At 40.9% G+C, this 14,376-nt stretch overlaps 1 protein-coding gene across 2 annotated transcripts in view; it reads left to right on the top strand.

The window, feature by feature from the left end:
• Window positions 1–8,391: 8,391 nt before the first annotated feature.
• DOCK8 (dedicator of cytokinesis 8) overlaps window positions 8,392–14,376 on the top strand; it is a 93,246-nt gene continuing 87,261 nt past the window's right edge. For both annotated transcript variants that reach the window (XM_071802103.1, XM_065860691.2), the window contains exon 1: window positions 8,392–8,565. In XM_071802103.1, coding sequence (XP_071658204.1) covers window positions 8,513–8,565 — 53 coding nt within the window. In that variant the 5' untranslated portion in view covers window positions 8,392–8,512. The remainder of the gene's footprint in view (window positions 8,566–14,376) is intronic.

Here is a 14,376-nt window from a genome sequence, read left to right on the forward strand (position 1 = left end):
GGTTGGCTATCCGTTAGCTGTCAGTCAGTTAGATGTCAGCAGTCCGTTAAGGGGTGGCCACCGGGCGGCCTAAGGCGGGTCGTGGTTGCGGCGCTGCTCCCGTCAGACGCGGCTCCAGGGGTACGTCCTCCCGCCTGCTCCTCCTCCCGAGAAATGTCTAGTTAGCAAGCCTTGTGCGGGGTGGATGCGCTTTTATTTAAAGTCAAATAAAATTAAGCTACAGATTGAATGTTAGCTTTCTCCATCTATCCATTAGATACTGTGAGGAGGCATGTGTGTGTGTAAGACATATCTGTGGTTAATTGTAAAAGTGGTGTGGATTGTTGGGGGGGACTACGGTGGGTGCGTGGATTCCCTGACAGGGAGGGTATGGGAACAGAAATTGACCTTGAAGATATTAAGGTGTACCCATGAGGAAGAATGGAGTAAAGGAGTATCTGAGGATATTAACATGTATGCGTGAGAAAGAAGAGAGTAGAAGAGTAACATTGACGATAGCAAAATTAGCCAATGATGTGCAGCCTGTAACCAATCGCAAAAAGACACTCGAGCTGGTAAAGACTATATAAAAACGTGTCTGTGGCAATAAATGGAGACTGCTGTTTGTACTTAAGAAGAACTTTGTCTATGACATTTGTCTGTCCTAATCACGACAAACTGTCTAGCTTGTGGAACATAGGTTTAGCAAACTGGTAATACATGTTCCATTTTTTCATGTCAAAAGGTGCAGATGTAGTAGCGTTGGGGGAGGCATGGAGAAGAGATTTGCCTGATGCATACTTACGTATGTATGTATGCATACTCCTCAAAACCCAGGTGTGGCTCTCTGCACTCAATAGAAGGTTCAATAACACAGGTTTGAGCACAGACAATTAAAGTATGTTGAGCTTCAACTTATTTGTATGTTTGTTGGCTTGTATTTATCCTTGAATCTTTTTATACTTTTGTAGGTTAAAACATTCCTTTAATACCAATGATACTGAATAATATTCCACTCTAAATGGTTTACTTTCAGTCATTCTGATTATAACAGAATGTAAAGTCTGCCTGTAAAAGTCCCATCTAAAATAATTATCAAGTAACTTACATAATTAATTTGGCTTGTCCTTAGAGATACAGCTGTACTTATTCCAACAGAAATATCTATAGCTACATGATTGTCCAGATAAAAAGTTCAAAAGCAAATCATTAAAATTTGATTTGTAAGAGAAATGTGGTTTTTTGCTTTGGTTGTAGTTAAAATAACGTGTGTTGTCCTACACTACAAATCTTCTGCCAGCTCTGTGGAATGTCAGCAGTGGCATTAGCCTGAAACTTTCAAGTTTAGCAACACCATAGGCTTAGGTATCTTTTGCAAATCAGGGTAGCTGACAAGAATCAGTGTTTCAGAGCTTTATCTGTTGAAACCTAACTGATGACATGTCTTTGCTGGCCTGAGACTGCTCAACTTTACATAGTTCTGTTAGTAAGGGATTGATTAAGAAAATATTCAGGTTTTTCACTGCAAGAAAGCTGTGGAGTAAAGGAAGAAAAAATCAGGTCTTGGGAACTAGCAGCTTAGCATCACAGAGCATATAAAAGGCTGTAAGTTGTCTTTCAAAAATGAGACTGTTTCTAATACTGAAATTTCATTTACATGTCAGTGAGACATCTGGTATGAGGGAAGAAAAAGGTGATGAAACCAGTGTCCTGGTTCTTTAAGCTGTTCTGCTTTTCATCCGTTCACATGATACAGCTAATTATTTTTCTTTTGAACAAAAATACCTAAAAAAATACTGTGGTTTCTGGGTTTCCTTTTGGTTTCTTTAAACTTTATATTCAAACATTAGAATTTTGCTGTAAGTTTTAACTATCTTTGCATTTCTACTGAACTGTGTCATAAAGCCTACTTTTTAAAGATAAATGCAAAACCTGCATATTTTATTGTGGTGGCAGCTAAAATGAGCATAGTGAACCTGAATCTGGGTGGCACAGTTGTAGTGTTTTATTCTAAGGTATCTGTAGACCAGACATACAACAGAAAGCAGTGAACAGAAAAGAGTGTGCCAGGAACTCTTATTTAAATATTACTTTATGTGACTGCAATGGAAATAAGCCAGTCCTTTGCCAAATACTGAAGATCTCAGTGCAAGCAAAGCCGTTTGCTTTGGACTAATTTGGATGACAGACAAAAGAGTTTAAGATTATTTGAGGAGAGTTGGGGAAGAAGACTTTAAAAGCCATAAAAATAAGGAAGACAATGCACCGAAAAGCATTGCAAATTACTGATTCCTGATACAGTAGTGAGGGAAGCATGATCTGATTGATACACTAGCAAAATAAAATTTTAAGATTTTAAGATTATGCAGAATATAACAGTCTTAAAGCATCATGGCTGCTGAAGAAGGAAGTTGCTTTGCTACTAGTCTGTAAAGTACAATGTAATTCAGCATCAGAGAGAGAGGACCTGCTGCAAATTCATACAATTATGCCAGATTTTTTGAATGGTAGTTAACCTGCAAAACAGTGTGGAAACAAATTAAGTTCAGTTTTGTGATCAGCTCAGTAGCTTCCAAGCAGGCCCATGAATATCTCAAAATACAAGCTGGTAAGCAAAGGCGTAACTTTAGTATGACTTGCATATTCCCCTGGGTACATTTACTTAATTTCTTGTCTGTTATCTGTGTTTACCTGTTTCTGTATTAAACTCTCTCTGTCTCCTGATCTGTATTTTGACTGACAGTTTCTCCTGACAACTGGACGTGATTTTTCTTTGAAGAATGCAGGTTATTCACATGTCATGTAAGAGAAGGAAGATCCTACCTCAGCTGGCACACCTGCTTTTTAACACTGCTGCCTTTTATGACTTACATGCTCAATATGCTGTTAAAATGGGAAACTTAGTGAAACTGAGAACATTAGAATAACAGCATGGCTTACAGTCAGGATTTAAGTATCAACATACATCATCCAACAAGTTGTGTAATTCTATGTAGAAAGATGGTGACAGTAAAGAAAAATTCTGTCAGTCAGTGTTGTCTCTGCTTCATTTCTGTTTACTGTGAAGGTGAGCAAAGAAATGTTTCTCTTTGAGAAACTCTAGGCTGAGGATCTGGCCAGTAACATTTTTATTTCTCCAGAAGAATTTCCACAGACAAATTGAATAAGAAGATATGCTTTCACATAGCCTTTTTCGTGTTTTTTAGAGTCAAGTTTGTTTTGTGAAAAAACAAGTCTGCGATATGATCTAAGTTCCCTTTCTGCTATTTCACCAATACAGAAATGAAACTCAAACCTAGGGGTGACTTTTGTCTTTTTTTTAAGGAAGGTTCAGTATTTCATTGCTTATCTATTTAATACATCAGTAAGACTAATAGAAAATTGCACTTATTTTTCTGAGATTTAGCCTACTAAACTTCATATAATATGTTTTGTTTAAAGCAATCTTGAATAAATCATTTAGATTTTATTGGATACAGTAGAGATCTATGCCAGTGAGAGCACTGAAGTTGATGGCATGTCAGCTTCTTTTAAGGAGAGAGTATCTAGTTGCACTGGCTATATCGTGCTCTTCTAGCCAGTGATGTTGTAGGAAGGTGGAATATGAGCAACCATTAACAGCCATTGTGTGTTGCTGGCAGGTACTGAGATCATCACAGTTTTCCTGTTGGTGTGAACCTCCACGTATTTTTACAAGGTAATCAGATAACACTTACTCATTACTGTGCTTAGGTACTGCTGGCGTATTTTGCCATGGATGCAAATTTACCATTATAAAAGATGTTGAAAAATCTCCCATGGACTTCACTCAGTTGCTGATTGAGCATCAAAGGTACATCCTCTACAATAAGCAGGTGACACTTAAAGATTCAACAATGCTTTGTCATCCATTACTATCGTATGATACAAAATTCTGTTTACATGATGGGTGTGATGCTGTAATACTCCATCATCCAATAGTGTTCTTTGCAGGGATACCACTGCTAGTGGAGAAGTGACTGCTAATCTACTCTTCTAAGAAAAAGAATGTTTGGAAATGTGTATCTTAACAGAAAAAAGTGCCCTGGTAGGTGGCATATAGACATGTTGATTATTGTCTCTCCCAGCACTTCCCTAATCTCAGCTAACAAGCTCCTTCAAAACAATGCATAGCAGTTGCCACTCTACCCAGATGCATGTACCCAGCCTGTGCTGTTTCCCACCACTCAGCTGCTCTTTGTGGCTGGGCGCACAGCTTCTCAGCCTGCCCAGGTAGAGCAGTCAACCAGCCACCACCTCCAGGTCAGAATCCAGGAGGGAGACTAAAGTGTGGTGAGAGCATTTGAAGACCAAGTGGAATGAGACGGAAGCAGGGCTTAATGACTGGTTCTGGGCTGAAGTGATGCAGCAGTGACTAGGACCACCATTTGGGATGCATGTTTGTGTGACAAGAAGAGGGGGGTGAGGAAATGGGGAATGTAAGTGTGCTTTCTACTGTATCCTATACAAGACCTAGCAGCAGCTGCTACCATACAAGCAAAATAAATTTGGAAAACCATGATCTGTTCTGAGCTGCACTGTTTTTGAAGTTTCAATTTTGCGCTGCCTTCACTGGCACCTGGTTTGATATCATTTTTTTAATCTCCTGACTGGGAAGATCTTGTTCTTCTTGTTTAAACGTGTGATTAGACCTCATGACCTTGTATACAGTAGGTTGGTTTGTTGCAGGAATTCAAACAACAGTGTTTAACAATAAGCTGGAGCAGTACTATTGACAATACTTAATTGGATAAGATAACTTAAAGTAATCAGTTTACCAACATCCAGGCAGTGCTCCAATGAGTTAAAACCATGTAAACTTTCTTGATAAAATTCCTTTCTTTCATTTTTTTCTTCTTCCGCCCTCAAAAGAAAAAAAAATCAATGAAATTGCTGACATAATAGATGAAAAGGAATATTGGATGAGTTTTGCTGCTCATATGCTGAAGCAGGCTGCTGATAATTCAGGTCATCCAAAAATATGAAAGCTTACAATGATCTAAGTGTTTGGTTTGTACCTGATGAAAATACTAGCAGTTTTGGAAACCTTACTTTTTTGTGTCTTATCAGGCATTTTTTTCTGCATGTGACAAAATATTTTTGAGTAATCCTTTTGTCCATGTTTACCAAGAATGTATGAAACTGCAAAATAAATAGTTGTATCATTCATAAATGCGTATATTTGTGCAGGTTGGCATGTTATCTGCATTGCTGCCAGCTCAACTTTGGCAATCAAGGAAGGCCCTACTTCACACCATGTGACCTGTTAAGATGAAGCCTGAACTCTTTTATAGGTTCAATAAAAAGTGAGGAAGTTGTCTATTCTTGAGTAGTTAGCAGTTCTGGAGATAAAGCTAGAAGAAGAAACAACTTCCTCTCTTAAGCAAATAAAAAACAACACCCCAAGCCCAGTTAACCACAGACTACAGTAAAGGACAAATGTCCAGTTCTTTCGTGAGACCTGGCGTGAACAGAAGGACAGGAGTGAAACCCATCCAATACCAAAACTGTTGTCTTACTGTACAGACAATGTACAAAATGGTTAATAAAGCTACCTGCTTTTTTTGTTTGTTTTTCATTACTTACATTTATCCTCCTTATCTGGCAAGCCTGCTAGAAACAGAGACTTAGCACTTCATGGAAGTTTTTGAAATTAAACAATGAAAAGGATGGTTGTGGTTTTCAAAAGCAGTATTTTGAGACAGACAAAATACCTGATTTCCTACTGTGGACAAGTAGCTCTCCTAGCAACGGGTTATCTATAATGCACGGTGAAGCTACCAGAAAGTAATTTTGTGTGATAATAAGGATCTACTGTACTAGTGGAGAACTGCATAGTATTTTTTCCTCTGATTTCCCTCCTTTAATCAGGGAATAGAATAAGGTAGAGCTGAGAGAGCCCACCTTGATATCTGCAAAGAGTACATAAAGTTTTCTTGCCTGTCCTGCAGTGGTCTCGACAGCATAGGAAACTGACAAACTGGTGTTTATTTCATGGCTATTTCATGGCATCTTAAGGAGACCATGGTTTGTATTAATCTCTAAGCTAAAATTCTGGAAAGCAAATAGGAGAGAAGCTTCTCTGTCCACTAATTTCCTGTAGGAGCAAAGAGAGCAAAGCATACTAGAAAGGCCAAGATGTTAAAATAAATATTTCAACTGGATTTTGGAGGCCAGCTTTTGACGGTGCTGAGGCCCTTGACTCCAAGGAGAGTAGGTAAGAAATGCATACCTTTGGTCCAGGAAAAAAAGCAAACATTGTGTGTTTCAAATTAGGTTCTCAAAAAAATGGATGGGTCCATTTCAAGTGCATGAGTCTATGAAAATTTTTTAAAGGTTACATTTTTCTTGTTTCTTTCTGCTGTTGACACGTGATCACAGCCACCTGTCAGAAGGCAGGTTGTACACTTTGAGTTTCTGGCAGAGCAGTCGCATCTATTAAAACCACAGCCAGTTTGTGCACTGAAGAGAGTTGTGAAGCCAGTGACCATCTTTCACAGACATGTCTAAGTATAGACAAGAAGAAAGGTCATGTGATGCAGTGTCTTGCCATGGCCAGTATTTCTGACACTCAGTTTTCTTGTCACCAACTCACATGCCAGAGCACAGCTATGTATCAGTGATTTATAACTAAGTGATATTTAAGTGCAAATTACACTTAGGTAAGCAACCATAGCTTTATCTTGGCAACATAAAGAAAGGAAGGGTGTGGTGGGTAAGTTCCATGCAATCCACTATCTAATTTATTCTTCCCAAAGCAAATGTTTGTTAGTTAACACCATTCTATTAATAGTAGATTTTAATATTTTCTTTTCAAAGTTTTCAAACTTGTATGTGAGATCTTATTCTGCTGTAGAACCTTGTGTGGGTTTTTTCTCCCCAAAATATAGCCATACCTATTTCCAATTTCTACTTTTTAAATTTACTTCTAGTTTTTGTTAAATCTTTCACCTCTTCAACCTTTTTGCACTTCCTAAGGGCATATAGCCAGTCCTCTTCAAAAATGCAGGGGTTAATATTCATATTTGAGACCACCCATACTTTACAGTAAAGAACGGTGAATACTGCAGAGTAAAAAACAAACCAACAAACAAACCATAAAAAAGATAATTGTTTGTAGCAAATTTTAGGTCTTCACTGTTTGACAGTGATCCATTCCTTGCCTCAAAACTTGCTGTATTCTTCTAGAAACCTTCCAGCTCACTGGGAATGGAGAGATAAGCTATGACTGCCTTTCCACAGGTGAATCCTGATGTTGTTGCCACCAAGCCATGGATTTAATAAAAACAGAACAACCTAAAACTGAATTTCCTCTGCTACTCCAGAGTTCATTTGTAGAAACCCATGTTTGGCTCCTTTCCCCTTTCAATGACGTCTGAGTTCTGCCTATTTGCAGAAGCAGTGAAATCTGCACCAAGGCTGAGAGGAAAAGTACCAGTCAGGACACATCACTTTGTAACACAAAATGCTTCATAAAAACGGCCTTTTTGAAAGTTGAGCTGTAAATGCAGGTGAGGAGAACAGCAGTGGAGCTCGCTTTGGGCCAAGGTGAATTGCTATCTGATGTTGCCACATGGGAGTTTTCCTTATGCACTCGAGTAGTTTAGGATTAAGAGAAAACATATATCCCGGGTGCACACGTGTATTGGCTAAATAACACCCCAGGTGAAAGGCTGGCATCTATTTATGTCTTACACCTTACTGTCTTTACCTGCCGGAGCAGCTCCATCCGTGCACCAGCGTGGACAAAGAATGGACCCTGACTCTTTCCTCTGCCTGAAGGGCGATGGGCGCCGGTCTGCTCTGCCCTGCCCAGGCGAGCCCTGCCCTATCCTGCCCCGCGGTCGCGCCAGCTCCGCGGAGGGAGGACGGGCTGGATCGGCGGCCCTCGGGGGCGTCGCGGGGTTGCTGTGGTGCCCATCGATGCCCGTGGTGCCCGCTGCCTCCTCGCCTGCCTCCAGAGAGGAGCGCTCGACCTCCGGGCGGGGTTGTCTTAAATTGGCGCCGAAGCTTCCAAAATAAAAGGGCTTAGGAGTATGCAAGGATTTCCGCAGCGGTGTGCGTTCACAGGTACAAAGCGCCTTCCCTCCTTATTGCGCTTGCTTAAATGCTTGCTTTGCCCGCTGCTACTCTCAAAAATATCTGGTGTCGCTTGTGTTAAACAGGGACGGGAAATTCCAGCCCCTCTCAGTGCCCGGGTGCCCTGCGGCCGCGGCGGGCAGCCCGCGGGAGCCTTTGGGCAGAGGCGCAGTGCGCCCGGGGTGCCGGGGCCGGGCAGACGGCGGCAGGGGCGGCCAGGAGCCAGCTGTGCAGGGGCAGATCCCTCCCACTGCGGCCGATTTCGGTGAGGAAGGTGAAATGCGGAAGTTGCCACCCAGAACTGTCAGAAGACCGTCGGGTTTTCAGCCCGAGGCGTGTAATTAAGATAAATAAATAAATAAACCAAAGCCGCCTTTCGTGCGTTCAGCCGGCGTCGGTCCTCGTCGGCAGCCGACGCCCTCGTCTGCTCTGCTGCATGGCGACTCTACCCGCCGCAGACAGGAGGGCGTTCGCCCTGAAAATCAACAGGTAAGGGGCTTTCCTCGTACCTCCTAACTACTCCTCGCCGGTCGGAGCCTGAGCCCCGTTCGAGGCAGGCAATCGGGCTGCGGGACCCACGGGCGGGACGGCTCCTCCCCGGAGACCCCCGGGGTGTGGAGACATCTTCCAGCGCCGATAGCCGGGCTGGCCCCGCCGCCGCCGGCAGCCTTCGGGCAGACACCCCACTCCTCGCCCCGCCTGGCTGCTCCTGCCGCCGGGGAGCGGCCACCCCCGGGGTGCCTCGCCGGTCCTCTTCTGGCCCCGGAGTGGTGCGGCTCCAAGTTGCGCTTCTGCAACAGGGTTTGCTCAGACGAAGCGCACGCAGACGACGCCGACTGTGGACTCGTCCTCTGACGGGAAGCACAGGTCCAGTCTCACCCCACGAGTTTGTTCCCCATCTGTTCTGCCCCCAGCAAGCGCCGAGCCTCCCGGAGGGGCTGCTTGCTTATAACGGGGCAGAGGGTTGGGGTTCCTCCTTTGCACGAAGCAGCAAAACGACCCGGTCTAAATTAGCACCCTTGGGAAACAAAGGGTTTATGTAGGGCATCAATACTGCTACGACACACATCCCTGGGATTTTTTTCTTTTTGCCCTTTCATCTATGGAAACAAAAAATCCTCTTAATGACTGAAAAGAAATCTATCTCCTCCCTTCTTTCCCTAAACTGAATAGAGTTCAGCTGTTGGGACACCATAGTCTTGCAACTGAGCTTGCTGTCTCCTAGACTTAGTGTCTTTTCCCAGTGAAGTGCTGACTCTCCGCTGGTCTGTGCTCCGTGGTGGCAGTAAGAAACCAAGACAATTATTTTCATATTGTTAGGTTAAAGGAAAACGCTGGCCTCCTTTTCAAGAGTCTCGTCATCTGAGACAGTTAAAAACTCAGTTTCCAGGGTGTTGATTAAGTGCAAGGTAACTGAGTTTGCTGACACATAAAAGAACAAATAGCATAATGGTAATATAAACTGAGGATAAGCCTCTGTGCCAGAGAGAAAAGTATGCAGAGAAACTCCACCTCCTCAGCAATTTATTGGAAGACATGGGGTTTGCAGTCGCAGAGGATAAAATTAGCCCTGCTGTGATGTGCCTTTCCCATGGCAGAATACACATCAATGTACCTTTCTGTATCCTTTGGGAATTAATTTTAAATTTATGGTGGAATATTCACAAGAGTGAGACATCATATTGAGAAGCTATCAAATGAGCAGTTCACTACAGGATCCTGCCACGATTTTGGATCGTTTGGAGACTTGTTTGAATAAAGAGCATAACTGGCTGATATTTAGAAGGTTTGGGTTATTTTCTTTCTTCCTATTTTTAGGGTCAGCCTTCTGGCAGCTTTTCCCAGCTGTGGTGACGGTCACTGTTCATCTGTATGACTAAACCCTTTCAAAGCAGTGGAATCATAACAATTAATCTGGCTTCATTTCACAAAGGTTCACAAAAGTTTTGCTAGCAAGAATTATTGTTAAATTAAACCGTTTTATTTTGCTTTTATTCAATAGTGAAATATTAAGTCTATTTTGTAGCTCATTAAATTTTCAAATATGCTATTCATCGTATTTTTAATATTATTCCAATGGAACAACCTGCATATTTATTTTGCAAGCAAGAGTATTCTCTTACACGCAGTGTCATAGAAGTTACATATAGTTGCCAGCAGAACAACATGTTTCCCTTTCTTCAAAAGGAGCAGGTAATTTATAAATTACTCAAGTACAGTTTGTTCTACTGACAGCAGAGTGATATATCTTCACAATAAGTATTTTTCTTGTGGTGTTTTGGACTTTTTAAAAGGAATTTTCAAAATAAGGGGAATCTTAGGTCAGCTTTCTCACCTGTGCACAAAAGGCTAATCTACAGCTATAAAATTTTGTTCCTCTTTCTTCAGAGTTCCTGAGTTTACTTCTTCAAAATGCAACTCTTCTCATTTACAGGAGTTACTACGTTGTGTGTGTAATTACTCTCTATTCACTACAAATTCACATTCAAGGTCTTGTATTCCTCATTCTTTCTTCTGGCAGTGACTTGACTAAGCTATAGACCATTTTTATGAGGACTAGCGGAATTTTAGGCTCTGTACTGTTTCCTCAGTATAACTACATCAGCCGCTTCCCCGCTGGCTACGTAAGGTGCACCCTGTTGTGTTTGGTGAAGCGTGATAAATCTTTGACCACTTTATGAACTATGCTAAATGCTGCTCTGTGAAAAATTAGCAATGACATGATCCAAAATGTTGTGTTAGTGATCTCGTCATGATTTAAAGTTAGTGTGAGTTGTCGATCATGAGCATTGGAGCTGCAAATGCTTCAGGAACAGCTGTTAGATGACAAGCACCATATTTGTTTAAAACAAGGTCAAACTCTAAAATCGGGCATTCCAATGCCTTCAGACTTATAAGCTGTGTACGTAACCTGCCCACATAACCATGCCTTCCTATCACTTTATTCTTCCTTCCACCCATCTGGTGTCTGTTGCCCTAACCTGTTGCTTCCTGCCTTTTTTAATCCTGCAAAGACTTGCACGTATGTTTTTAATGCATGTATGTGAGTAGTTCCTTCTGTTTTAATAGGATAGCTTTTATGTCTAATGATGTTCATCTCACATGTAGAGGTGAAGGAGCAAGCCTTTAGTGTTCCTCATGTTAGGCAGCATTATTACTACTTTCCTTTGCCTTATCCCGAGATAAGTTGCTGAAAGCTGGGCAGGACCTCTTCAAGTAACATTTTTTTTAATTACATGAGGAATTGTATTCCTGTCCAACTTTATGCATTCTTTGAAATGAACCCAAAGTATCCCTTAAGTGTAAGTTGTAACTCTCTTTCCTAATCGTCTTCTGCATTGGACAAAGGAAGGTGAAGAAAACCCTCATTAATGTACAACACTAAGAGACCTTTATGGCGCTCTCTGACAGTGTTATGTGTCCGTGGTGGCTGGAAGCCAGCATGGGACATGAAAATCACATCACCCTTTTTGAGTCAAGTCCTAGATAATAGTTAGGAGGTATCTGGATTGTGTGTTGTAAATGTATCTACTTTCCAATCACGGTATTTTTACCCAGAAACCAAGAAAGTTGAAAGATAATTTTATAAACTGCCGAGAAAAAAAAAGGTCATCATTACTACAAGTGTGGGCTCTAACATTTACCAGCTGAGCAGTGTACATTCAAGAGACTGTAAAAGCTGAATTTTAATCAGTTTGCCTCACCAGTGTGTTTGGATAAACACAGCGTTCATGGAATAAATTTTCTATTTTTATCACTTTTATTTAGCAAATGTAGTTTACTACTTTATCTTCTACATAGATCTTGCAGTAGTAATTTGTTTTTACTTCAAGTGAAGAAAATTTTGCATTAGGCACCTACGCGGGGCCCTGGCCACCAGTGCTATACATTGAAAACATTTCAACACATAGATTACAAAACAGAAGACTATCCAGAGCAGCAATACAGCTTCCTAATATATCACTTAACTTTCAGCCATGTGACTCATGCAGTTGAAGACCCTCCCAATAGACATACTCATCAACCGTCTTTACAGACAACCAATGTCTTCATTTTACGAGTGTTACAAAATAAATTTTTAGCATTTACTTCCATAATTTCATTTTCTTGTCCTTGAAACTGTATAGTTGTCAAATAAAATTTTCTTTTCCTGTTCTAGTTTTAAGAAGTGTACTTCAGGATGAGTTTACCTGCATAGATGTATATTAAAAAAACCCAAACAACCCACACTACCAATATAAAGGCAAATATTTAGCTAAAGATTTCAAATTTTCAAGGACTATGATACAAGTCAAGCCTCTACTTAATTCTCTAATTGTACCATGGATTCTACTTTACATTAATGATGACCATGCATTTACGTTATTTCTATCTTAAACTAAAAGGTCATCTTAAATCTTATGTTGTACAAAGTCTCAGTTCTGAACGTTCACAAGAAATTGCCATAAATGGCAAAGGCTGATGCAGAGTGGTCAGGTACAAGGCAAAATGGTTTCAGTGGCAGAACAGGCCATTTCCAATGTACTCTCATAGCAGATTTCTGTTCACTGCAACCCCTTTATGGGGCTGAGACTAGCATCTTTTAACTGAATTTCAATAAAACCTTTGTTATATGGATATAATAAAATACTAATTACTTAAAATGCTAATTACTTGTCCAGATTCCCTTGTGTAGGCCAAGCTATTTCTTTTAACTAATTTTTCTTTTTAAACTTTAAATATATTAAATAGGCTGCAGAGAGAACTTCAGTACTTTGTATATATATAATGGATTTATATATTAGGTATAAAGATCTAGTGCATTTTCTAAAAAGATACGGTAAATTCTCCTGGTTTCTTACATAAAGTAGTACATTATAAAGACATTAATAAAATTACCATTGTGCTAATAGCAAAGACATTTTCCATGTGTTTGCTGCATACCTAAAAAACGCCTTCATACTTTATCAACTTTTAAAAGCTGCTTGTAGATATACTCTTCTTATCAGGTGTGACCATTAAGCCGTAGCGTTATAATATATAATGTCAGGACAGCGATAGCGTTAAAAATTCTGTGCTCATTTTTACTGTGTCAACCTTATTCAAGAAAGAGAGTCACAAAGGAGAGCATGCTTGATGAAAGGGTTGAATCCTGCTTTACCGTAATGCACTGCACCCTGAGAATCTAATTGAGGATAACTCAAGCCAATAAGCCTTTGCAGGTTAACATTCAAGACAGTTTGTTCAAATCATCAAATAATAACCCATTTGTATTAATCTGGAATCCATACCATAAATATACAGTGCACTATGGCTCTTAAAAGAGGTTAAAAAATTCCAATTTTTAATTACTATGGGGAAGGACTATTTCATACATACTACGTGTGTGAAATATTAGTGGCTTTGTATCTGATACAGAGAATATTAAGCACCGATAATAGATTAAATATAAAAAGTAAGGTGTACAAGATTCATATGTATATCAATCTGTTAGTAACAGTTTATAGGGAACATCCAGTTTTCTCAGACTTCCATAAAAATAGATGAGAAGCTGCTTCTTTTAAATGCTTTGAGAAAATTACTTGGCGTTGGATGTGCAGGGAGTATAAAGATCAGGTTTGCATCTTGGAACCATAGGAGGGTTTGGGTTGGAAGGGATCTTCAAAGATCTTATAGTCCAACCCCTCCAACCTGACTTTGAACATTTCCAGGGACAGGGTGTCCACAGCTTCTCTGGGCAACCGGTTTAGTGCCTTGCCACCCTCAACATAAAAAATTTCTTCCTTATATCTAGTTTGAGACTACACTCTTTTAGTTTAAAACCATTACACACTGTCCTGTCACAACAGGCCCCGCTAAAAAGTCTGTCCCCATCTTTCTTACAGGTCCCTTTCAAATACTGAAAGGCCGCAATAAGGCCATCCTGGAGCCTTCTCTTCTCCAGGCTGAACAACCCCAACTCTCTCAGCCTGTCCTCACAGCAGCTGTTCCAGCCCTATGATCATTTCTGTGGCTCCTCTGGACCCTTGCCAACAGGTCCATGTCTTTCCTTTTGTGAGGACCCCAGAACTGGACACAGGACTCCAGGTGGGGTCTCACCAGAGCAGAGTAGAGGGACAGAATCACCTCCCTTGACCTGCTGGCCACTCTGCTTTTGATGTGGCCCAGGATACAGTTGGCTTTCTGGGCTGCAAGTGCACATTGCTGGCCCATGTCCAGTTTTTCATCCACTGATATCCCCAAGTCCTTCCCTGGAGGGCTGTTCTCCATCCCTTCATCCCCCATCAGTACTGATCTTGAGTGTTGCCCTGACCCATGTGC

The sequence above is a fragment of the Patagioenas fasciata genome, chromosome Z (assembly GCF_037038585.1).
Source record: "Patagioenas fasciata isolate bPatFas1 chromosome Z, bPatFas1.hap1, whole genome shotgun sequence".
NCBI lineage: Eukaryota > Metazoa > Chordata > Aves > Columbiformes > Columbidae > Patagioenas > Patagioenas fasciata.